Genomic DNA, 24,618 nt, shown 5'->3' with positions numbered 1-24,618 from the left:
AAATCATTTATTTTCTTACGATTCATAGTAAATAAATACTTATAAGTATATAAATTATATTTAAATTTATAATGAGTAAATTAAAATTATAAAATAATTTTTAATTTTTAATAATATCTTTCAAAAAGTAATAAAATTTAATTTAAATATAGACCTAAAAGATGACAAATTGAAAATTAAAAAAAAAAAGTTAAGAATATCAATTATTATCTCTATCAATGTATGTGTGTGGTTTTAATATATTTTTCATGTCGACTTGAAGGTACTCAATTTTTTTTACCCCTGTATTGTTGTATTCTTATCCTGCACAACATTCATTATCAAGAAAGATGAAACATATATTTTCTTCTTTCATTATTATTTTTATTATTGTTGTTTAGTTTTAGATGTTTTGTTTTACTGATATTAATAAATGAAAAACGAGAAGTTTATATAATTTGTATAAAAAGATATAATGGTAACTTTTTATTTTTTATTTAATGTACTAAACATTAATTATAATTATTTGTTAACGTAAAATAGTTAATTTTGTTGGAGGAATGAAGGAAAGAAAATCTATTAACGTTGAATCAAATGTATCGATACATTTCACACAAAAAAAATGAACCTTTTACAACAAATATATGAAAATATAGACATTAGTATTAGAATACTTTATTTTTTTTATAGAAGAATTACACATTGATAAAAAATAAAAAAAAAATAAAAAATAAAAAGCTTGAGATATTTTCAGTCACCTTAATTCTTTTTTTCCTTATTTTTCTTCTATTTTCTATTTGTCTTCTCACATAAATCATAATTTATTATTTATATATTTTTCAATCAATTATTTTTTACATAACCAAATAAAGATTATATAATATCGTTCCAATTAGTATTAAGTAACTAATAGTTTAAAATTTAAATTAATTAGTAATTATATATTAATTATTGTATTAATCAAAAATCAAGAAATTGAATTTGATTAAAAAATAAATTATAAAAAAATATAAATACTGTGTAATTATTATTAATTATAAAAAAAATGATCACATCTACAATGTTGCTAAAATTATTATGGAATAACTGATATTAACAATTTGAATTAAATTTGATTTTATCAGTGATTTTATTAAGAATTAAATTTGATTAAATTCTCGAATAAAAAAATAACAAAGAGTATATTCATTATTATTAACTACAAACAAACAGTAAATCAGTATTAATATTAATTGTAAGATATAATAACTCATAATGAAAATAATTTATTGAATTAACTTTTTTTACTCTAGCTATTAAAAATTAATGAAAGTAATAAGATTGTTAAAGTTTTTTTTTTTTTACTAAGATTGTTAAAGTTAGTGATTTGTTTCCGGAGCTCAATAAAAAAATCACTTGGACCTTAATCAATATTTTGTTAATTTGTGAATACTTTGTATTTTATTTTGTTTAAAAAATATTTAATTTATATTTTAATATGTATAGTCATTTTATATTTCAGATGTTGTTACTAATACCCTACACACACACACATATATATATATATATATATATATATATATATATATAATTTGCAATTCAAAACTTAGCTCTCTTTTTTTTTTAAATTTTATTTTGACGGAGTAGTGAAAAGTAAATATTCCTCGAATTTAACAATTTTTCTCTATCTTGAGTCTTTAAATATTTAATAAGTAGACTTGTGTAAATATTCCTCGAATTTAACAATTTTCTCTATCTTGAGTTGAGACATTATTTTCTTCTAAATCTTTCCTTTTATTTTTCGGCAATCTTCAAAATCTTGTTAAACAAATATAGTTTTTGAAAATTGAAAACGCAGTTTATAAAACATTTTTTTTATAAGCAAAATAAATTAAAGGGAATACAATGGTATCCCAATCCATTACAAAATACAAAGTCACCTAAACAAAATCTAACGTAATCTATATAAAAGATAATCACCAGATTGTAATGTCTACTAGCATTACAAAACTAGGACCATAAAATGTTATCTAATAATCAAACAATTTCAGTTTATAAAACATTATCCCTTTCTAATCTAATTAAGTAGGATAATTAATTAAGTAACTCACTTTTGTAAACAATAAGACAACAATTACTTAAATTGACTTTTAGTATATATCTCAGTAATACCAAAATAAGTCATATATATCACTGTTTTGATCTGTTTATTTAGTAGTCTTAGAAATATACACGCTTAGTTTTATAAAATTGTTTTAAATTACATAAATTTAACAGTAGAATTATAGTACTTTTAAGGCAAGAAACAAATATTATATTCTTCTTCGTAAAACCTTAATTTAATAGTTGAATGTCATGAATCCTAACCAATCCAAATGGAGTCATGTGAATAATTTTGCTCAAGATGGATATGAAGATCTCTAAACACTTTAATTATGTTATTTATAAGACTTGGAGTTAATAGCTTGCTTAAGGGAAGTTAAATTACTTTACACTACTTAAATCAACAAACATTAAATTTAATTTATACATTGTTGTAATTCCTCAATTATAATATAATATTAGCAATATATATATATATATATATATATATATATATATATATATATATATATATATATATGCACCAAATGGTATAAAAATATCATTTTTTATAATTTGAAGTTATCACAATGGTTTAGAAATTTAATGTGTATACTTAATTACTCTTTAAAAATGGTGTAAAAATTTATTTCACGTAGTTATATAAGAAAATCTATATATTTTCCAAAGGTGTTATGTTATGGTTAAATGAATAATATTACACCGTATTTAATAATATCATATATTGTTTTTATTTCTCACGTAATTGATGTCCTTCTTTTTGTATATATACATCTTAAAAATTGAAAGGACATAAAATGTTTTCTCAAAATTATTATTAAAGAAATACATAAAATTGATGTAAACATATATATTTTGCATCTATGCGATAGTAGTTATATCAAAAGCTTATAAAAAGAATAGGTGATGAAAAGTATGTATCATAATAATTCATCTAAATCCCATGCATCCAAAATTTATGTACCTCCCCGTGCCTTTCATGCACCCCACCTACGTCGGTATCATGTAGTTACTGCAAATGCAGATGCAACGTACAGGAAACAAAAAGTACATGCAGGAATAATTAATCTTACAAAGTAAGCCATAACTCCAATATATATATATATATATGATCTATCCAAACAAATCATTCAATTCCTTTATGTACCTAACTACTTTCCAATACCATATACAATATACCTTCCCCAACTCAACTTGAATCATTTAATCAAACTAATTCAGAACATGTAAAACCGAATTAATTCCCTGAAAGTTCATATAATCTTATAGCAGTTTCCATCTTTATACATGGAGCAAGTTATTTCCCCTCCCATGCCAAACATGCACGTAACACAAGCAGTGCTCCATTTTTTTCCTTTCCTTTTTTCTTTCCGTTGCTATTCTTCTGCTAAGTTAGTGTGTTGAAACACTCTGAACTGCATTATTGTGTTTTGTAGACTGCAACATCAGAAAAAGAAGAAAAAAAAAATCAATTCCTTCGTGGGTTATCTTCATTAATTACCCTAGCTAGCTAGCTAGTTAATCATCAAATCTCAGGCCACGAAATCTCTCAACAACTGTGCAGCGAACCTCTTTCTGTTTTGAATGTCAATGCTCTCATAACTTGTGCCTGAATGAGAAGAAGGAGGAGTGTTGATGGCACCACAAAACTCATTTTCATTGGTTCTCATTCCCAAGTGCATATTCTGTGAGAGGAATCCATGCTGAGTTCCTGAGAGAGAAAGGTTCTCACTGTGTGGAAGTCCTAGAGTGAGGGAAACTCCGTTTCCGTGAAACCTAGGAGTCAGTTGTTGCTCAGTGACATGATGAAACCTTCCAATGTCTTCCATACCAAATGCTCCAAAATGATGGTTTTCAATGCCAAACAACTTTGTGTTTCCTTCTCTAGTGTTTGTCTCTCCATGATGAGGCTTCATTTCCATGTCCACGATGCTACCTGGAGAGTTCTGCATTTCGGAAGTGCTTCTAGGCTTGTTTGGACTTTGCATGTTGGAATTGGAGATCTCTGTTGGGGAAGTGGTTTGGTTGTTGAAGCTTTCTGCCTTGTTTGATTGGTGAATATTATTCTGGTCAAGTCTCATGGCACTTGATTCTTGTGCAGCATTAGCTTCTGATTCTTTTGATCTGTTTGTGTTGTTATCCTGAGACCCATTATTCTGCTCTTGCTTCACCTCTTCCATGTACATTTCTTCAACCATTGGTTTCCATAGCCGAACTCGGGCATTTATGAACCAATTAGACACCTGCATTATAAACTTATCAATGCATAACTTTCTATAGACATTCATAATTAGATCCTCTTCAATCATCGCATGTGCATGATCTCTATTTACGTGACAAAAAATTATTAAGTAATTCTCAACTAGATTCCTAATTCTTCTATATAACACATGTAATTAAATATTATTAATTTATTTTGTAAATTAAAATATTTAAATTCATGTCATGTATGAATACTTAGGGTCATAGACATTTAGTAATTTGAATTATCTAATAATTTTTTTACTATATACTATCTTATCTATTTCTCATTTTAAGAGAAGAAATCAATACTATTATAGTCACATAATAAATGTCATATTAGAATTAAAAAAAAAATTACAAAATAAATGTTAAAATAGTCAATCAATGTGGTATTAATAAATTTTTTTATTCATACCTCTAATAATATTATTTAAAATTGATTGTCGGGTTGAATTGTTTTTGATAAAAAAAAATTTAATATAGGATTAATTATTATAAAATCATTATTCTTCATCTATTTATTAATTTTTTGTTTTTGTAAAATATCTAAAACAATACTTATTATATATGATGAAAGGAGATCAATTCGAAAATGTACTTCCAAATTGAAGTGCAAAAAATATAGCATAGTGCTCAGTTTACATATTAGTGTCACCTTTAAGGTATATATGGAATGAAATATATACCTGGCTCCGAGTAAGTCCAGTTTGTTTTGCAAGCATAACCTTATCAGAGTCCTTAGGATAGCTGCAGGCCATAATTAGAAACTCAAATTGAGTGAAAAACAAAAATGTTATAATCAGACTTTCTCATTTCTTACTTAACTTCGTATGATTTAAATTTCAGTGAATAATACAAAGTGCCAAATAATATATTACTATACTAGGATTTATATAGTTTGAAAATACAAATAATGTTCTCCATAAATACTGCTATATATAAAATATTATTACTTACGGGTGCAAGAAATGCTCAAAAAGCCAAGCACGAAGAACGGAAACAGCGCGTTCAGGCAAGCCTCTTTGGGGTCTCCAAGCATTGTGTTGGATCATTCCTAGCTGCTGCAATGCATGTTGTTGTCGTAGATGATGATCAACGTACCTAAGCCTCGAACCTTCTACCTTAACTCCTAAGCAGTCATCTTCACCTATGTTCTTGCTCGTTGTCTTGATTTGTGATGAGATTGCATCTTTCAGACACCGAAATTGCTTTGAGATTGTCTTCAAGGCAAGGGCTGTGTAAGACTTTGCAGCCCCTACTCCCGCTGCTTGCTCAAATGATGTTATCACAACTTGCATTTGGTGGTGATACTGTCGGTACCTTTGCTCCACCTTGCAAATGTTCACAACAAAATACTTATTAATATAACAATAGTTGCTGTAGCTTGTGACATATTTGTAGGTTGCTTCAGTTAGTGGATTTTTTTTTCTTTGATACTTAGAAAAGATTAGGATGGAAGACAATGAAAATTGACAATAATTCTGTGTGCATTTATCTCGATTTTATCACTAGGTCAACATAGTAGTGTTACTATGGTTAGTTGATTGACTGTGCTGGGTTAAAAAGTGTTTTTGTGTGGTGATTAATCCATAAAAGGAAATAAAAGATTTAGACACCTCAAAATGCTAAACTACATTTAAAAAGAGAGAAAAAAATAGTAGAAAAAAGTGACGGGTTAATAGGAATAAAATGTGATAGACAGGTAGATAGAAAAAAAAAATTGTGAGTGTCAATATATAATTACCCTTCATAAATGAGGGAGTTAAGAAGGAGACTGTATATGCGTGTATTTTTACTTTTACTTTTTAATCATTTTCCAATCTCAATGAGAAATTGTATCAACACAATTTTAATGCATAAGTATTTGAATGATAAAAATGAGATATGAAATAAGATGATTAATATTGATGAAGAGAAAATAACATTGTAGAAATTATTCTGAAAATTTGTTGTATAAATAATGGAACTCATCAATAATGGGTTGAGACTTCCAGAAATAAACAGGGAACTGAACCAAATGGGCCCAAACCCAAATTATTCCCTGACATTCACCAGACCAAATGTGACTTTTTTCTTACCAGTTTCCTTTCCTCTAAGATCAAATAATGAGTGACAATCCTGTCAATTTCACAGTCCCTCTTGCAATGTCACATTCTCTATTATTTCCTCAGTCCCACATTCAAAAGCTGAATCATACAATTTTATTTTTTTTCAAGTACTGAATCAATGCAACCCGCAGTGATGAATAAGTGACATAACCCACACACCACACCTCACCGCAAGGAAGCGATAACATCTCAAGTACAGCAGTACTTTACTTTCCACAAGATCAAACCAAACCAATGCATTTGTAGAGTGTCACGAATCATAAACTCTTGGAAAACAATACCAAATCCCAAAGCAATAAGTGGAAAGTTAATCATTACGTGCATGTATATTTACAAACATATACTATACCTCATCGAGCATGCTCACAAGCTTGGACTTCTTCATCTGAAGCTCTTGTCTCTGTGCCGTGCTGAGTTCACCTCCTTGTTTGCCTCCACTATTATTCTCTCCTCCACAGCTCGAACCATCACCAACCCCAGAAGTGGATTCAATATTCCCCTTCATCTTCTCTTTCTTAGCCCCTTCCATAGATTCCTCCCCTTTGGAGATTCCCTTACCCACATTCACAACTTCATCAAGAAGCTCCTGCGTGGATTTCAAATACTTTGAACCCAAAACAACACTATGCACATCGTCGCCGCCGCGGCTCGCCGGAGACACGGCATGAACCTCCCCGGAGAGAGACCTATAAGGTGTTTGTTGTGAAGAGAGGCTCAGTGATAACTGATTAGGCCTATGAAAACCAATCTGCGTCGAAATGGCGGCGACAGATGTCACACATCCCATATTGGATGGGATGTTTTCTGTGGCTGACATTATATTCGATGCAGATTGATCGAACATGGAACTCCATAAGTTATGATGAGCACGAGATGTTGCCGCCGTTGAAACGGCGGCGGCAGCACCATGGAATCCACCGGATAACTCATGTTGTCCTAAGCACAAGGGCCGAGCGGGGTCGGAGTTTGATCCGAGGATGCTTGACGAGGGAATGGTAACCCCAATTAGGTGGTGGTGGTGCTCACGGTGGTTGTTGGGAGATTGTGGCGGCGGCGCGTGGGAGAAGTTAGCGAGGTTGAGCGCGTTGGTGGGAGTGTTACTAGTGTTGGAATTGACGAGGAGCATGTTTTGCGTTGGGTGTTGCGACGCGTCAGTGTAGGGTACGTAGTTTGGATTCATAAGGTAAAGTGTCTGCAACCCTTCAGCGGAGGACGGGATTTCTGAAGTGCTGCCATGAAAGTACGTCGCCATGTCTGTCAAAAACAAAATCTCTTCTTTTTGTATCCGTACGGGAAAAACCTGCTACAATGATATATGATGTATCATAATACACTCACTCTTTCTCTCTCAAAAGTCTATGCAAAACGGGTCACGGAGACAAATCAAAATCAAACCTTCTCTTTTCTTTTCTGCGTGTCTTGATCTCAACAGTGAGCACCTTAATTTGGAGCTTTCACATGCGCCAGATCCTTAAAAACATGCCAAAAGAGACTGGTTTCAGTTAATGAATCCGATGAATTACTTTAAATTTTACAAAAGAAAAAAAAAAAAAAAAGGAAACAAAAAACTTGAAGCACACACATGGGACATGAACACCGCCAAGCTAGAAAGAGAAAGAGGTAAATCTTTATAATTTGGGGAGGGAGTTGTTGAGGAGATTAAAAAGATATAAAATACACTCACACAAGATCTTATAGGGAAGAAAAATGAATAAAAAAAAGGTAGAAAATTAAAGATGGTAACAAAGGGGGCATGTATCTATAATCTATCTAATCTAATCTATTATGTCAGGGCTGCGAAATGGAGAAATAAAACGAACCAAATTTGATTGTGTGGTAGGATTGGATATAAATGATTGATAAAGGAAGAGGAAGAAGGTGAGAGGAGGAAGAGGAAGAGGAAGAGGAAGAGGGAAGAAGAGTGGTAGCTAAAAGGGTGCTGTCGAGCTAGACAAAGTGTCCATCATCGCGGGGCATGGGGAGCAAAAGCTAGCCACCCTTTTGCTTTCAAAGGGGATTGGGTTGGGAGAGTTTGCTACTTTGCTTTGCTTGCTGCCTCTTCTGTCTCAGTATTCTCTGCATTTCCTCCCAGTGAAATTTTTTTCTATATAAATTTCTGATATTTCCAAAAGACAGCTGGTGGATGAGTGATGAGTGATTCATGTTAGATTAATTTAATTATAAGTGTGAGGTCCGTCTTATACTTCCTAATAATATCATCAACCAATTCTATCAACTCTCATTTATATTCAAGTAACATCAATTTCGTTTTCTTTAAATAAGGTATTATATATTCCATTAAAAAATTAATTAATTAATAATATCATATATTAACTAACAAGTTATTGATTCAATTAATACTCAGTCATCTTAAATAGAGTTTAAAATTAGAATCTTATAGATTAAAAAAAAGATATAATTAGGAGTAAAGACGTTATTAGTGGATACTATTCACCAATATGGTTATCCGAAATATAAAATCATCACGAATTAATTAATCATTCTGCCTAATTACGTGTATTTATAATAAACAGGTCGCGCGTAATTTTCTCCTTTTGTTGTAGAGTCTCACGCCTTGTGTTAGCTATACCTCTGTGCATCTTATATCCTCCACAATTTTATTTAGGTGTTTGGTATGCATTAAAATTAGCACTCCTCTTGTACGTATAATATAGATCCACATAAAATTAACCACTCCTTGACCTTGTATTATATTAATCAACCAAACACAATCACCATCTCTCCGCACGCACTTGACCAAAAAAAGAAGCTTAATTGACAGAATCACGCTCTTGTTGATTAAATTCAATAAATAGGGAATATATATAGACATATATGTGGAAAGTGGAATATGAGATATGAAGACTTAAGAAATCAAGTAGCAAGAGAAGGGATTGATCTTGATCGAAATCTGACCCTTGGCTGTTCGAACCTCAGGATAACTCATTCCTTTGGTCTCTGCAACTTTTCCTTTTCCCATTAACCCTTTTTTCTTCTTCATAAAATTCGTAGTTTTAAGTCTATATTCTTTTTCCCTTTTTCTTTATTCTGTGGTAGGAAATGAGACGTAGAAGATTAAAAAAAAAAAAAAGCATAATTAAACTCTAATAGGTAACAAATAGTAACCAGGCTATAGCCAGGAATGTGTTTTCACTTTTAATCACGTAATAAAATAAAAGAACATGAAAAAACAAGTTTATATAACTAGTATATATGCATTATTCAAAAGTATTTTTTAATATATAATTAAATTAGATAATAAATAGTTTTGACAACTTCATTTAAACACTGATGAAATTTTATTTATTGTTGGAAATAAAAGAGAATATATTAAAAGAAGTAGATGATTAAGTGAGAAGATATATAGTTGGCTAGTTGTTTAGTGAATGACATGCACATTCAAATGATAGAAGAAAGAAAATGTTTAGTTGAGAGGATGGGAATTTTAAATATATAGTCATGTATTTTATTTTATAATATATGAGTAAATTTTAATAATATTATAACATGTGCATTGAACATGATAAATATTTTTATATAATAAAAATTTAAAATATATAAATTATATAATAATTAAAAAAAATATTGATAATCAATCTAAAGATAGAGATAGAATGGTAGATTAAAAGGAACAAACAATTAAGAAGAAAAATTGTGTAAAATTAATGCAAATTTAAATAGAATAATATTTAAAAGATTAGTCGAGAAAATCAGACTTTTTTTTCTTCTCAAAATCTTACTCTAATTTTTAATATAAGACTATTTCATATTATTAAATTGAGTAATCTTTCTTATCGATTAAAATAATAGTCTACTTAATTTACATTAATTCGTAAATTGATTTCTGATTTAATGGATTAGTATGAATAGTGGAATTAATAGCTGAAGCCGTGTACAACCACTAATGATGCTCGTGTTATGCACTATATATGTACAGACACCACTAAGGACTAAGCATGTGCCACAGAAATATTTGATGAAAAATAATATTTGTAGAAACATATGAACTACAAAATTGTCCCCACAAAATGTCTATGTCACTTAATGAAAGATCACACCCACCAATGAATTCTTATCTTTGCTAGGAAAGGTAAAATAAAAGTTGGTTTCAATTAATTATGACGTGTTTAGGGCCACATTTGCTTAATTGCTTTGTCGGTCTCTAAAATATCCACCAACAAGTTAATTATCTTGTGGATTTGAATACACTGTGTTATTTGAATAGTTTAATCAACCAAGTGAAAATGGATGTAGAGGTCTGAGAATTATTGAATAGTATATAAGTGGAAAGCAACTCTCACCTTACAAGCCGGTTTTGTAGGGTTGAGTTAGGCTTAATCCACTATTCTAACATGGTATCAGAGCTATTTAGATCCACTTTAAAAATGGGCCACCTACCATTGATGCATGCCTCACAGGCATGAGGGGGTGTATTGAGAAAAAACCCAAGTCCCGCCAATCCTAGATCATTAAAAAGGGTCACCCATCATTTATTCACGTATCAAGCTCAATAATGCTGGACGTGAGATCCAAGTCCCACATCGACTAGAGATTAGGCAATTGAATAATATATAAGTAGAAAGCAACCCTCACCTTACAAGCTGGTTTTGTAGGGTTGAGTTAGGCTTAATCCACTATTCTAACAAATTTAAACTGTATCTTAAATTTCTTTTACTGTGTTAATTTCCTTTTCCTTAATTAATTCCCACACCTATAAATTAATTTAATTAGAATAACATGTGATTGGGATCATTTAATTACAAAGATAAGAAATATTAATCTTCATAATATTACAGCAGTCATATTTTCTTTTAAAAATAATTTAAGAATAATTGATTCATTAAAATGAACGCATCAGTGTAATTTAATATTATCTAAAAGCTATTTAAAAATTTAATTGATTTTAACTAAAACTGGTCCAGTCGCTTTGTTGTTGTTTTTTAATTCCCCTCCGCTTTCCAAATAAATAAATCTGGTCAAGTCTGTGTCTGTGGTTATTTCGATAATTAATTCAAACCAGAATCACGTTTCTCTTTTCTTTTTATGCTACTATAATAGTTGTAACGATATATAGACCATAGGCGTAAATAATGTAGTATTATATATATTATTGTTACTTTTAATATAAAATTCATAGGAAAATATCAATGTCATTATTGTCTAAATGGCGACAAATTTATATCATTATTTAGAAGGCAAGTATATTTTTGATCCTCAATTTTGTGAGGAACAATTATAAATAGCTTTTGAATTAAAAAAGATATGGAACATTAATCTTTAAATGTGATTTTTGTCATATAAATTAACCTTTATCGTGATAGAAATATTAACTCTTTCTATAAAACTTATTTGTTGGGATAGTATGTATCATATAATCAATGATGTGACTTGTTACTTAATTAGATGAAAAATCATTTCCAACTCAACAAGGACTTTAATACAAAATTTAATTTTATTTTTAGGTAAATTTTGAATTAGGGAGGTGAAAAGTTAATTACTTTTCCTTTTTTAACCTCGACCTTTGGGAGTTGAAGGCTCCTCATTTCTTGGTGTCAGTCATTCACATCCTTCTTCCTTGATCCTAAAGCATTGTTGTTGTTCATTTTTTCTAAGTGGAGCATATTTTTTCAATGAAGCAAAGATATGGATGATGAACACACTATTCATTTTGTTTTTTGCAAATGAGATTGATTTATAACTTTAATTTGTTGAAATTTGTTGGAGATCTCACATCTTTTAGTTAGATGGTCATACTAGTTTATATAAGTGAGGAACAATCATCACCTTATAAACAAGTTTTGTAAGGTTGAGTTAAGCTCCAAACTACTTTTTCCATATAATACCAAAGCTTGTCATAATGAGTGTTGTTGGGCATATTGAGTCATTTGCTATAGGGTTGTTATTGGACCACTTGCAAATGTTTAATTTTGCAAACTTCACTCTTAAAATGTCTAGTCCTTGACGTGAGGAGATGTGTTAAAGATCTCACATCATCTAATGTGATGGCCATAGTATCACCACAACAAAAATTGTCATGTAGTGACACAATACTTATCCTTAAAAAATTGTGCATGAGATGGGTTGATCTTTTATGTTATCACATGCTATGTTGAATTGTGAAGAGTTGCATTGTTATGTTGTTGTTGTGTTGTTCTAGTTGAGTTACATATGTTGTATTTCATGGAGAAGTCGCAGGTTAATGATATGTTGAAGTATATTAAGTTGTTTGTGTTGGTAGTATAGTTTCTACTTTTATATTGATTATGTTGATTCTTTTGAATACTTGTTTACCTATACAAGTTTCTATGTAGTTGAATTGTAATAATCATACTTGATATGGGAGTAGAACTAGGATAGGCATGAGCAAGAGTATACATGGTGTTGATGATCTTTTGAGTTACTCAGATGTCGTTGGCGTAGTTTGTTGCTTGTTCAACAACCTAAGCTTATATATTTTTTAGTTGATTATTTTGGATTACTATATATATATATTTATATATATACACCATTTTGTGTACAACTTTATTCCAAGCATGCAAGAGGTAATGTCAAGTGCTCCACATGCATAGGTTTCATGCGATGCATTTATGGAGAAATTTTATAAAGCATTGAAAGAGTGAGGAGTTAAAAGGGGTGGTTGAGAACCCTTGAGCTTCCACTTGCAAACATGACACTTGATTATGATTGAGGAGCCTTGGTTTGAAAATAAATAAGAAGAGGAAGAAGAACTAAGATCAACTTTGAAAAGTGAAGAAAAAGAAAAAGTGAGACAATTATTTTATATAGTCAATAGCAAAATGAAACTATTATAAACTACTAAATAAGATAATGTGGACTTCAATAAACATATGTCAATATAGGTCTATTAAGACATAGAAAAATAATTGTATATTAACACGTTATCAGAAGGTTATTTTTCCTGAACTACTAAAAAAAATAAAAATAAAAAAGACTCCAAATTCATTCTCTCCGTTTGAAGAGTGATTGGGGTCTTATTAAGGAGCTCATAAATTTCGACTGAGTAAGAACCATTAATTTATTGTTCTTTTGCTTGTGATCGTGACTAATTATTGTAAGGATCACAACAATTTTTTTAAATAACAGTTCTAAAAAAAAATATTTAATAACACTTATATCAAAAATCGATAATGAATCTATATATTTATCTTATCTTATTAATCCAACATCTCGTAAGTCCTAAGTTTTCCAAATAGTTTTTTATATAACTATGTGAATTTTTTCCTTTTTTTAGTGTTATGTCCTAAGTATCTCTCTAGCTCACTTGACTAGAGATGAATTTTTGGCTTTTCGCAAAACAAATAAGGAATAATAAAAAATTATTAAAATTTACAACATATATCTAATATTAGCGATGAGAAAGTAATCGTCATTAAATTTAATTACTAATTCTCTATTTTATATAATGAAAAAACAAAATAAAATAATTGACTAGATAATTATAATTTGGTTTAAATATTTTTCTCTAAAATTAATTTTTTTTTGGTTTTTATAAAGTTATTTATTTAAATGTATTGAGAAAAATTAATTATTTTATTTTATTTTGATCATTGCTATTCTATTTCAATCTTTATGGTATGTTTATTTTTATTTTAGCCTCCATAATATTTTGTCTTTTTTGAATTTATTTCTTTAAAAAAAATTAGCAAAGGCTAAAAATAAGTTATTCACATATTAAGAACTAAAATAAAATAATAAAATAACAAATATATATTCTAGAAAGATCATTAAAAAGTAATATTATAAAAAAAATTAACTTTTATATATTAAATATCAATAATTATCATATACAAGAACTTTTTAAAGTTCATAATTCAATGAGAACATTTGTAGAAATTCTTTTTATTTCATATTAAATTAATTTTTTTTATGTGTCTAATTCTTTTAACCTAGAAATGATAGTGCCCAATAATATTGTTAGGAGTAGTTTTATACCGAAGTGTTTTTAAGAAAATTTTTAACTTATTATCTATATCAATTTTTGTTTATAATATTTATTTAAAAAATAAATTTTAAAATTTTATAAATAATTAAAAAATATATTACAGTTTAATTTACTAATCATAAATCAAAAATATAATTTATATGTTTCAAAATACCTATTTAGTATTTATACAAAATTTAAATATAATATTTATTTATTTACATAATTTATTATAACTTTGTTGTATATAATAAATATTTAACTCACATACTTAAAATACTCGTATATTATATAAAGTAGTTAAGCCTTGTATAAACTTTGTTGTATATAATAAAGTAGTTTTCATCATTTAAGCCTTATAGTTTTCATCATTTGCATTAAAAGCTTCGATTACCGCATTCACTATTCAATACCTTTACATAGGAAAGTGACTTTGTACTAAAAAAAATACCATAAGAAAGTGACATCTAATAAATCAACGGCTGAAAATACGTCAAGTACACATATTTGAATTAAGTGATCACTTGTCATAACTCACCCCATATTCACTATTCAATACCTTTACATGGGAAAGTGTTTTTTATTTTTCAAACGAATAAAAAGAATACTTATATTCTTTCGAGAAAAAAAAAAGAAAAAAAAAAGAAGAAATAAATACTTATATTAAAAGCTTATTGCTAGCGTAAGAAAGGTTATTGTACTAGTAGGCACCTCCTGGGCTAGGTAATGGACCGAAACGACCACCAAAATCGAAAGGTCACAAGACATGTCGGCCCCTGGACAAACCGAACACCCATTCGGCCCCAGACTAGGCCGAATACCTCTTCGGTCCCGTGACAGGCAAAATATCTCCGTTCCCTCGCAAAGCCAGAGATCCCATTCGGTCTTAGCCCTGGCCGAATACCTCCTCGGCCTTTGCCTTGGCCGAGTACCCCCTCGGCCTTTACCTTGGCCGAACACTTCCTTGGCTTCTGCCTTGGCCGAACGCCTCCTCGGTTTTAGGCCTGGCCGAAGGCATAAAAGAGGTAGTTCATAATAAGCAGGTGATAAATCATGTGATAATTATCATGTATATCTAAGTAAGATTAAGGTTAATCCCAGTATTACCCATCTCCCAAGACGGAAGGCCCACCAGGCCCAAATATGTCACTATAAATATACAGGTGATGTGACATAAATGAGGTACGTTACTATTCCAACTAGCACATTTATTGCTTTGAACCGAATACTGACTTGATCGTCGGAGTGCCTTTGCAGGTACCCTCCCCCACCACACAGAGCTAGTGTTCGGTCGGTACGGAAGACTTGGAAGGACTGGAAGGCCGCTAAGGAGAGAGCCAGGAGAAGAGTGTCCTTACACAGGAACATTTTGGCGCCCACCGTGGGGCCGAAACCATAACGGTTCTCGACCCTGAAGCAAGATGGTGATGACAAGGAGCCAGCAGGAGAACGCGGCAGACTACCCTTTCGGAATGCCCCGAGGCACCCATGGACAGCAAACTAATCAGAACGAGGGAATAGAGGAGTCATATGTGGACAGGTCTCAGCAACCTAATCCATCGTCCGCCATTGAACAACTGAAGGCTGAAATGATGGAACTTAGAAGGTTGAGGGAAAAGGACGCTCACGAGCTGTCAGCTCTGAGAAGAGAGAACGCCGAACTCAGAAGCGATAATCGGACGTGGCACCCGTCGCGCGATACGCTCCATCAGACAACTCGAGACCACGGAGAATCGTCCGGATGGTACAAGGAAATCAACGTCCCTCGGCCATCGAGCGTACCAACCATAACGACCCAAGATCAACGACGACAAGGAAAGACGCCGTTTACACCAGACATTGCTGGAACACGGTTGCCCGACAACTGGAAAAACTTGACCTTGGAAAAATACGACGGAACGGCCGACCCGGAGGAACACCTCGACGCCTTTGTCACCCAAGTCAGCCTATACACAGATGAAGATGCCATTTTTTGCAAGGTCTTTCCCACCTCTTTGAAAGGACCGGCACTTAACTGGTTCACTAGACTTCCACCTGGGTCGGTAGAATCGTTCACATCCTTGTCCTCTCGTTTCGTGATACAATTCGCCACAAGCCGGCCCCATCAGCTCACATCCATCGCGTTGGTTAATATACGTCAAGAGAAGAAAGAGCCTTTGAGAGCTTTCATGGAAAGATTCGGAAAGATGACTTTGTCTATTCGGAATCTTGACCCGGCCGTAGCAATGCATCACCTTACCACTGCCCTACGACCGGGGCCATTCGTTAACAGCCTCTGCAAAAAGCCGCCAAGGGACCTTGACGACTTGCGGCAGAGGGCCACTAAATACATGCAGATGGAGGAATTGGCCGAATTTCGGAGTCAGAACCGACCCGACCTGTTCCCCGCCAAAAAGGAAGGTGACAAGGAGCTGTTCAAGCCACGCCTCCGAGACTTAACCGACCGCGATAAAGGTAACAGGGGGCCAAGATACACGCACTACACGCCGCTTAACGCTAGCAGAGCCAAAGTATTGGAGCAAGCCTTGGCCACCGAGATACTAGCTGTCCCTCGACGAGCTATGACCCCTCCTCGCGCTGATAAAACGAAAGTATGTCAATTTCATCAGAATAGAGGACACACGACCGAGGAGTGTTCCGCTCTTCGGGATCGCATCGAAGATCTCGTAAAGGCTGGTCACCTTCGAAGCTTCGTGCGGATGACTGACAGAAAGAGGAGTGACTATCGTCCGGGAAGAGGGGATGACAGGCGAAACAACCAGGATCCGGCACCTTCAAGGAACCGATCCCGTGATCGCAGCAGGTCCAGGGATAGAAGTGACCAACGAGACCGCAATCAACCCAGGCGAGTCATAAATACGATAGCGGGAGGCTTTGCAGGAGGCGGAAGTTCGTCTTCGGCCCGGAAGAGACACTTGAGGGCTATCAAGTCAGTCAACGCTGTAGGACGGGCATCTCCCATTCGCATGCCCCCGATAACGTTCACGGACCGAGACTTTAACGGTATTGATCCTGTACAAGACGACCCAATGGTCATTAGCGTCGAGATCAACAATTGTATTGTTAAAAAGACACTAGTCGATCAGGGGAGTTCAGCCGACATCTTGTACTGGAAGACTTTTGAACAGTTGGGTATACCGGAACAAGAATTTACACCTTATGACGAGCCCTTGGTGGGTTTCTCGGGTGAACGAGTGGATACCCGGGGAACCATAGACCTGTACACATACTTCGGGGACAACCAGCGCAGACGGATTAAGGTGCGATACGTAGTAGTGCATGCCAACACTTCATACAATATTCTGCTGGGAAGACCTTCCTTGAACAAGCTCCGAGCCATTGTTTCCACTCCGCATTTGGCTATGAAGTTTCCGTCAGAAGAAGGAACCATCGTCACCGTGCACGCCGACCAGAAGACCGCGCGTGAATGCTATTTTGCTAGCCTGAAGGTAGAACCAACCCCAAAACCGAGGCGAGATGTAAACGTTATCGGGGAGGGTGGCCAACAAAAGCTAATGAAAAGCCTGGACCTCGATCCCAGATTGGAGTAGGAAGATAGAGTCGAACCTGTGGAGACAATTATCCCTTTCCAACTCAGAAAAAATGAAGAGCAAGTTACATTTCTGAGTTCCCAACTATCCGACATAGAGGCTGAAGAGATTAAGCAGGTCCTACGCAAGTATTCGGACTTGTTCGCATGGACCGCGGCGGACATGCCGGGCATCGATCCTAGTTTTCATTCCCACCGACTCTCGGTGTGTCGAGACGCCAAGCCCGTTGCCCAAAAGAAAAGAAAGATGGGCGGAGAAAGGGCCCGAGCGATCAAAGAAGAAACAAACAAGTTACTACAAGCAGGGTTCATAAGGGAGGTTAAGTATTCCACTTGGTTGGCCAATGTAGTGATGGTCAAAAAATCGAATGGGAAATGGCGGATGTGCACTGATTACACAGATTTGAATAAGGCGTGCCCAAAGGATGCCTATCCCTTGCCTCACATCGACGCATTGGTCGATGGAGCGGCTGGCCATCAGAGACTGAGTTTCTTGGACGCCTATTCAGGATATAACCAGATCCCCATGTATCCACGAGATGAAGAAAAGACAGCATTTATCACGAACTCGGCAAATTTTTGCTATAAGGTGATGCCATTTGGATTAAAAAACGCTGGTGCCACTTATCAAAGGCTCATGGACAAGGTCTTTCGCCGTCAAATAGGAACCTGTTTGGAGGTGTATGTCGATGACATGGTGATCAAATCCACTTCGGCTGAAGGCCACCTGAAGGACCTCAATACCATCTTTGACGAAGTAAGGCGACACCACATGCGCCTGAATCCGGCGAAATGCACCTTCGGCGTAACCGGCGGAAAATTCTTGGGTTTTATGTTATCCAAAAGGGGTATAGAAGCCAACCCCGACAAGTGCCAAGCCATTATTAACATGCAGAGCCCACGCAATATAAAGGAAGTGCAGCGGTTGGCCGGGCGCATCGCCTCTCTGGCCCGTTTTCTTCCTTGCATGGCAGAGAAATCACGGCCCATAATGACTATGTTAAAGAAAGCCACCAAGTTCCAGTGGAATGAAGAGTGCGAATCAGCCTTTCAAAATTTCAAGACAATACTCGCATCACCACCATTGTTGACTAAACCGAACCCTCAGTTGGACATGATAATCTACATATCAGTGTCATACAAAGCTATCAGCACGGTTCTTGTCCAGGAAAATACAGAGCAACACCCCGTATACTTCGTCAGCCGAGTATTACAAGACGCCGAAACGAGGTACCAGCATCTCGAGAAAACGGTGTTAGCCCTGGTGCACACCTCCAGGCGCCTCCGACACTACTTTCAGAGTCATCGGATGCTTGTTCGAACAGATAGCCCAATAACTAAAGTTTTGCGCAAACCGGAGCTGGCAGGGCGAATGGTCGCATGGTCTATCGAGTTGTCTCAGTTTGACATTCGCTTCGAACCAAGAGGACCGATCAAGGCACAGAGCATGGCTGACTTTGTAAATGAGTTCACGCCCCAAATCCTGGCCGAACCTCATTCCTGGACCTTACACGTGGATGGATCCTCTAACAAGCAAGGTGGGGGCGCCGGCATTATTCTGGAAGGACCTGGCCAGGTGGTAATTGAACAATCTTTGCGATTCGGTTTCAAAACGTCGAACAACCAAGCCGAGTATGAAGCCTTATTAGCAGGCTTGAGGTTAGCACAAGACTTGGGCGTCACCAGAATACAATGTTGGAGCGATTCGCAAGTAGTAACAGGACAAGTCAACGGCACTTTCCAAATCAAGGAACCAACCTTGTTGTTATACTATCATGCTTTCCAAAAATTAAAAGATCGCTTTGAAGACGTCCAAGTTAAACACACGCCCCGGGAGCTTAACACGAAGGCGGATCAGCTGGCCAGACTGGCCAGTAGCAAGAAGATAAGTCACTTGCGCAGCATGATACAGCAAGAGCTACCAAGCCCAAGCATAGAAGAAAGCAAATGTATGCAAGTCGATCAAACCAGCCCTTCCTGGATGGATTCCATAAGGAATCACCTCCAAACGGGAAGACTACCCGAAGACCCCCTCGAAGCTAAGAAATTGAGAGTCCTCGCCGCAAGATACACATTGATTGCAGGAGAACTGTATAAAAGAGGCATTTCTTCACCTCTCTTGAAATGCCTTGATCAGGAGCAGGCACATTATGTTCTTCGGGAAATTCATGAAGGCGTATGTGGGACTCATTCGGGAAGCCGAACCCTCGCAGCTAAAGTCGTCCGTGCTGGGTACTATTGGCCGACCTTAGTCGCAGATTGCGCCGACTTTGTTCAGCGGTGCAAGCCGTGCCAGCAATTTGGGCCGTTAACACATCAACCTCCAGAAGAGTTGCACTCCATAAAGGTCCCATGGCCGTTCTCGATATGGGGAATGGATATACTCGGGCCTTTCCCACCCGCCAAAGCACAAGTAAAGTTCCTAATTGTGGCGGTTGATCACTTCACCAAGTGGATCGAAGCGGAAGCCGTAGCCACCATAACAGCTAGCAATGTTCAAAAGTTCTTTTGGAAGAACGTGATCACACGCTTTGGGATCCCATACGCACTAATCACTGACAATGGTCTACAGTTCACTGATCGACGTTTCAACGATTTCCTCTCGGAATTAGGCATCAAGCATAAATTGACTTCCGTCGAACACCCCCAATCCAATGGGCAAGCCGAAGCAGCAAATAAAGTCATCCTCACAGAACTGAAGCGGCGGTTGGCCTCGTCCAAAGGTTCATGGCCAGATCACCTACCAGAAATTTTGTGGGCGTACCGTTGTACTCCGCAAAGCTCCACCAAGGAAACCCCGTTTCGGTTGGCTTACGGAACCGATGCCATGATTCCTGTGGAAGTTGGGGAACCATCACTACGCCGACAACAATTCAGTGAAGCCACTAACGGGGAAGCCCTTAGCATAGAACTAGACTTGGTGGACGAAACACGCGAGCGCGCCCTCATCAATATGGAAGCTTGCCGAACCAGGGCAGCCAGGAAAGTCCAAACCAAGGTGAAACCTCGTCAGTTTCAAGCAGGGGATCTAGTATGGCGAGTCACGGGCGAAGCACGCAAGGATAAGACTCAGGGGAAGCTAGCACCCAATTGGGATGGACCTTATCGGATAAAACATAACTTGCAAAATGGAGCGTACAAACTAGAAGAGCTCAATGGGAAAACCATACCACGCACCTGGAATGCAACTCATTTAAAGCATTACTTTAGCTAAGGATCCCATGTAATCTGTTTCGGAGCACTCTTTTCCTTTCTCAGGTTTTTTCCTCCTATAAAAATATAAAGGAGGTTTTACTGGCGAAAGGTTTTTAATGAGGCTCCATATCAATGAAACAATCTTTTGTCAACATTCTATTTCAAACCGCATATAGTCCCCTCCCGAACACTCTCGTTCGGCCAAGGTTGACATATCAATCCCTCCCGAGTACCATCTCGGCCAAGGACGAAAATTCAATTCCCTCCCGAGCAACCCCGCTCGGCCAAGGTTGAGTAATCAATTCCCTCCCGAGCAACCTCGCTCGGCCAAGGATGAGTAAACACTTCCCTCCCGAGTACCATCTCGGCCAAGGACGAAAATTCAATTCCCTCCAGAGCAACCTCGCTCGGCCAAGGTTGAGTAATCAATTCCCTCCCGAGCAACCTCGCTCGGCCAAGGATGAGTAAACACTTCCCTCCTGAGTACCATCTCGGCCAAGGACGAAAATTCAATTCCCTTCCGAGCAACCTCGCTCGGCCAAGGTTGAGTAATCAATTCCCTCCCGAGCAACCTCGCTCGGCCAAGGATGAGTAAACACTTCCCTCCCGAGCAACCTCGCTCGGCCAAGGACGAAAAATCAATTCCCTCCCGAGCAACCTCGCTCGGCCAAGGATGAGTAAACACTTCCCTCCCGAGCAACCTCGCTCGGCCAAGGACGAAAATTCAATTCCCTCCCGAGCAACCTCGCTCGGCCAAGGTTGAGTAATCAATTCCCTCCTGAGCAACCTCGCTCGGTCAAGGATGAACTAACACTCAACTTGGCCAACATTGTCTTGAATAACCCCCATTCGGCAATCACACATCTACGTTATATTTACTTCGGTCTAGACGTGCATCGTTTTTAGTCCAAGAGATCTTAGAGAAGTGATAAAACAAGGTATACGCAGAAAATAAATTCATTAAGTTAAAATGGCACTAATGGCCGAAGGGTACAGGTAAACAAGGCTCAAACGGCCTGAAAAGAATCAAAAAGCAAGACCCTATACCTATGCATCATTCACAAAACAGATGTATTCAAAAAACAAAAAGCAAAAAATGAACCAAGCCACCCCTCAATCAGCATTCTCGGTCTGCTCGGTCTCTTCATCATCGTTCAAGGTAGTGCCGGGATCTTCAGGAGCCGCCGATCGAGGAGGAGGAGCTTGATCGGGCTCAGCATTTGGGTCAGCCTCGGCATAATCCATATACACCCCAGCAAAGAAGTCCTTGCTGAGTTCAAAGGAAAAATCCGGAGGAAAAGTGCCGAAATGGGTCGCCTGCCGAGCACAATGCCAAAAACCTTCCTCGTGCTCTTTAACGATCTTGCTCTCCACCTCAGCCCAAAAGGATGCCATAGCTGCTTCGGCTTCGGCCTTAGCTTGTTGCTCGCGAGCCTTCACCTCTTCCAATTCGCGGGCCCTCACCCGCTCGGCATCCTCCGCAGCGAGGGCTCGGCCCTCCATCTCCGAAAACGCTTCCTTCAACCGGGACACCTCGGCTTCCAAGGATAACTTTTCGGCAGAAGTTACCTCGTGTGCTTCAATGGACTGGTTAAGGGCCGACTTTGTCTCCTCCAAGTTCCTCTTCAACAAGTGTACATCGGCCATAGGTTCTAAGGCCAATTTCCGAAGTATAGCCGTCGCCCGAACCTGCAACTCACATGTCATCGCCCATTGAGCCGATGGGGTCGCCGAATCAAGCATACGGTGGCCCTCGTCCGACAACAAGTCCGACGACATCATCCGAGCCGGTCGTACCTCTTCGGACAGGAAATCTTTAGCCACAATGGCCGACGGAATGGCCAAGTCAGTTGAAGGGGCTTCCACCCGTCGCTGCTTCGGCCGATTTGAATCCCCCGCAGAGAGGTCGGCTTTTCTTTTTCCCTTGTCTTTTTTCTTCTTCCCCTACGAAGTCGGAAGCGCGATCACAGGGGGACGCGGAGGCGGAGCGGTCATAGTTGCTGGCCGTTGATCTATGGCCACGCTCCTATGGTCTTCGGCTGACGAACCAGCAGGGGCACGGTTCCTCATGAGTTGCCGATACGAAATGCCGGCACCTTGTTGAGCCATCCAACCTGCAAAAACACAAGAGTCACAAATCAACTTAACAAGACCAAAACAATAAGACAGTCATTACATACCCTCCAATTCGAACCGAGGCCGAGGCGACTTCAGCAACAGCACCAGAAACCGGGCCGGGATACCCTGGGGCAACCCATTCAAAATATTTGCGGCCGACACCTCGGCCTCGGTCAACATTTCCACTGGAAATTCGTCATATTTCCGAGGCTGAGTAGTCCAGTACAGAGGAAAAAGAGGATCTTGTTCGGCATCGTAAAAATGGTTCCGACCGGCGACCGGGTCTATCATCACTTTAACAAACCCCGACTTAAATCCCTTAAAGGAGGAAGTATACGGCTTCATGAGTGGCCGGTCGGCGTGCCGAATCAAAGACAACCATTTCACGAATTTATTCGAAGGACGAGTGCAGAAATAATGCAAAAATAAACCTACGCTAGGCTCTATATAATGATATTTACAAAGCACCCGAAACGCTTGCATATACGCCCACCCATTCGGATGCAACTGGGTCGGCGCGACATTCAAAACCCTAAGTACCCCCATTTGAAAATCATCAAAAGGGAGTGATACCCCGAATTCCCGGAAAAGACACTCGTACATATAAAAATAATCACCCTGACCCTCTTGCTTCGCAAGGAATACAAGGTCTAACTCCCCAGGACCTTCGGCCCGGCACCGGCGTAACTTAACCGGATAAGGCTCCACATCTTCCCACCGAGCCAGCGTGCACCTTCCGACTAGGTGCTCTACGGTACTCCTCGAATGAAAACGAGAAAAGTAGGCGGCCACTTCGCCGTCCACCCACTCATAGCCGGGCACTTCACAAGGTGGGAACTTTTGCCTATAATCCTCACGGCTCATCTCCGCATCCGGTATGTCCGAACCGGACGAACTATCTGACTCCCCACTATTGCTACGTCCCAGTTGAGGAGACCCCCCTGTCTCGACCTCGGCATTAAAGGCCAACATCTCGGCCTCAATATCGACCGATAACACCCTAGAATCCGAAGACAACCCAGATGATAAATCAATCGGCTCGGTTGCCATTAAAAAAGATTCTAAAATCTACCTTTTCAACGGCACACTCGGCAAATGAGACGATGAGGGCGTCGGGGCAGAGGAAATATAAACAAATGGCACGCCCAAACACTTGCCTCAATGCCATATATATAGGCAAACCCCCGGACACCCAAGGGTCGCCAATTAATGCTCTCTTAAATGAAGCGCCGCCAGCTAAGGGACCAAACCCTAGGGCGGCTGCGCATGCAAACGTCCCTTTCACCCAAGCGATACGACTCCCGAGACGGGTACGGACCCTCACGTGGCCACTCAATGTCTTCAAACCCCTTCGTCTTTCTTCCTCGGGCTTGGGGGGGAAGTGTACTAGTAGGCACCTC

General features: G+C 37.4%; 2 protein-coding genes across 6 annotated transcripts; one reads left to right on the top strand and one right to left on the bottom strand.

Annotated features, from left to right (window-relative positions):
• Positions 1-3,138: 3,138 nt before the first annotated feature.
• Positions 3,139-8,575, bottom strand: LOC109788966 (BEL1-like homeodomain protein 1). 5 transcript variants are annotated; one of them, XM_029269360.2, is made up of 7 exons: positions 7,996-8,575; positions 7,809-7,883; positions 6,763-7,716; positions 5,263-5,636; positions 4,992-5,052; positions 3,631-4,304; positions 3,139-3,498 (listed from the first exon to the last, which is right to left on the bottom strand). In XM_029269360.2, the coding sequence occupies exons 3-7, from the start codon at positions 7,663-7,665 to the stop codon at positions 3,438-3,440; spliced, it is 2,073 nt and encodes a 690-aa protein (XP_029125193.1). In that variant the 5' UTR covers positions 7,666-7,716; positions 7,809-7,883; positions 7,996-8,575; the 3' UTR covers positions 3,139-3,437. The 5 variants fall into 5 exon arrangements, with proteins under 5 accessions (XP_029125193.1, XP_029125192.1, XP_029125191.1 ...); XM_029269359.2 differs by having other exon boundaries at positions 6,763-7,713; XM_029269358.2 differs by having other exon boundaries at positions 8,234-8,575.
• Positions 8,576-15,947: 7,372 nt separating this feature from the next.
• LOC145950238 (uncharacterized) lies at positions 15,948-17,906 on the top strand. The gene has a single exon (XM_083061298.1). The coding sequence runs from the start codon at positions 15,948-15,950 to the stop codon at positions 17,904-17,906; it is 1,959 nt and encodes a 652-aa protein (XP_082917424.1).
• The last annotated feature ends 6,712 nt before the right edge of the window (positions 17,907-24,618 follow it).

Source organism: Cajanus cajan, chromosome 8 (genome assembly GCF_000230855.2).
Source record: "Cajanus cajan strain Asha chromosome 8, NIPB_CcT2T_4, whole genome shotgun sequence".
In the NCBI taxonomy this organism is placed as follows: Eukaryota; Viridiplantae; Streptophyta; class Magnoliopsida; order Fabales; family Fabaceae; genus Cajanus; species Cajanus cajan.
Note: the sequence above shows the minus strand (reverse complement) of the source record. Positions and strands in the feature narration are given on the sequence as shown.

What these genes read in the sequence shown, in the direction of transcription:
- LOC145950238 (XM_083061298.1), top strand. Translation starts at nt 15,948, where the DNA reads ATGGAACTTAGAAGGTTGAGGGAAAAGGACGCTCACGAGCTGTCAGCT.
- LOC109788966 (XM_029269360.2), bottom strand. Translation starts at nt 7,665, where the DNA reads ATGGCGACGTACTTTCATGGCAGCACTTCAGAAATCCCGTCCTCCGCT. An exon ending in TTGTGAGCATGCTCGATGAG is followed by an intron (nt 5,637 to 6,762) that starts GTATAGTATATG and finishes AACATTTGCAAG; the next exon opens with GTGGAGCAAAGGTACCGACA. An exon ending in CTGGACTTACTCGGAGCCAG is followed by an intron (nt 4,305 to 4,991) that starts GTATATATTTCA and finishes TTTATAATGCAG; the next exon opens with GTGTCTAATTGGTTCATAAA.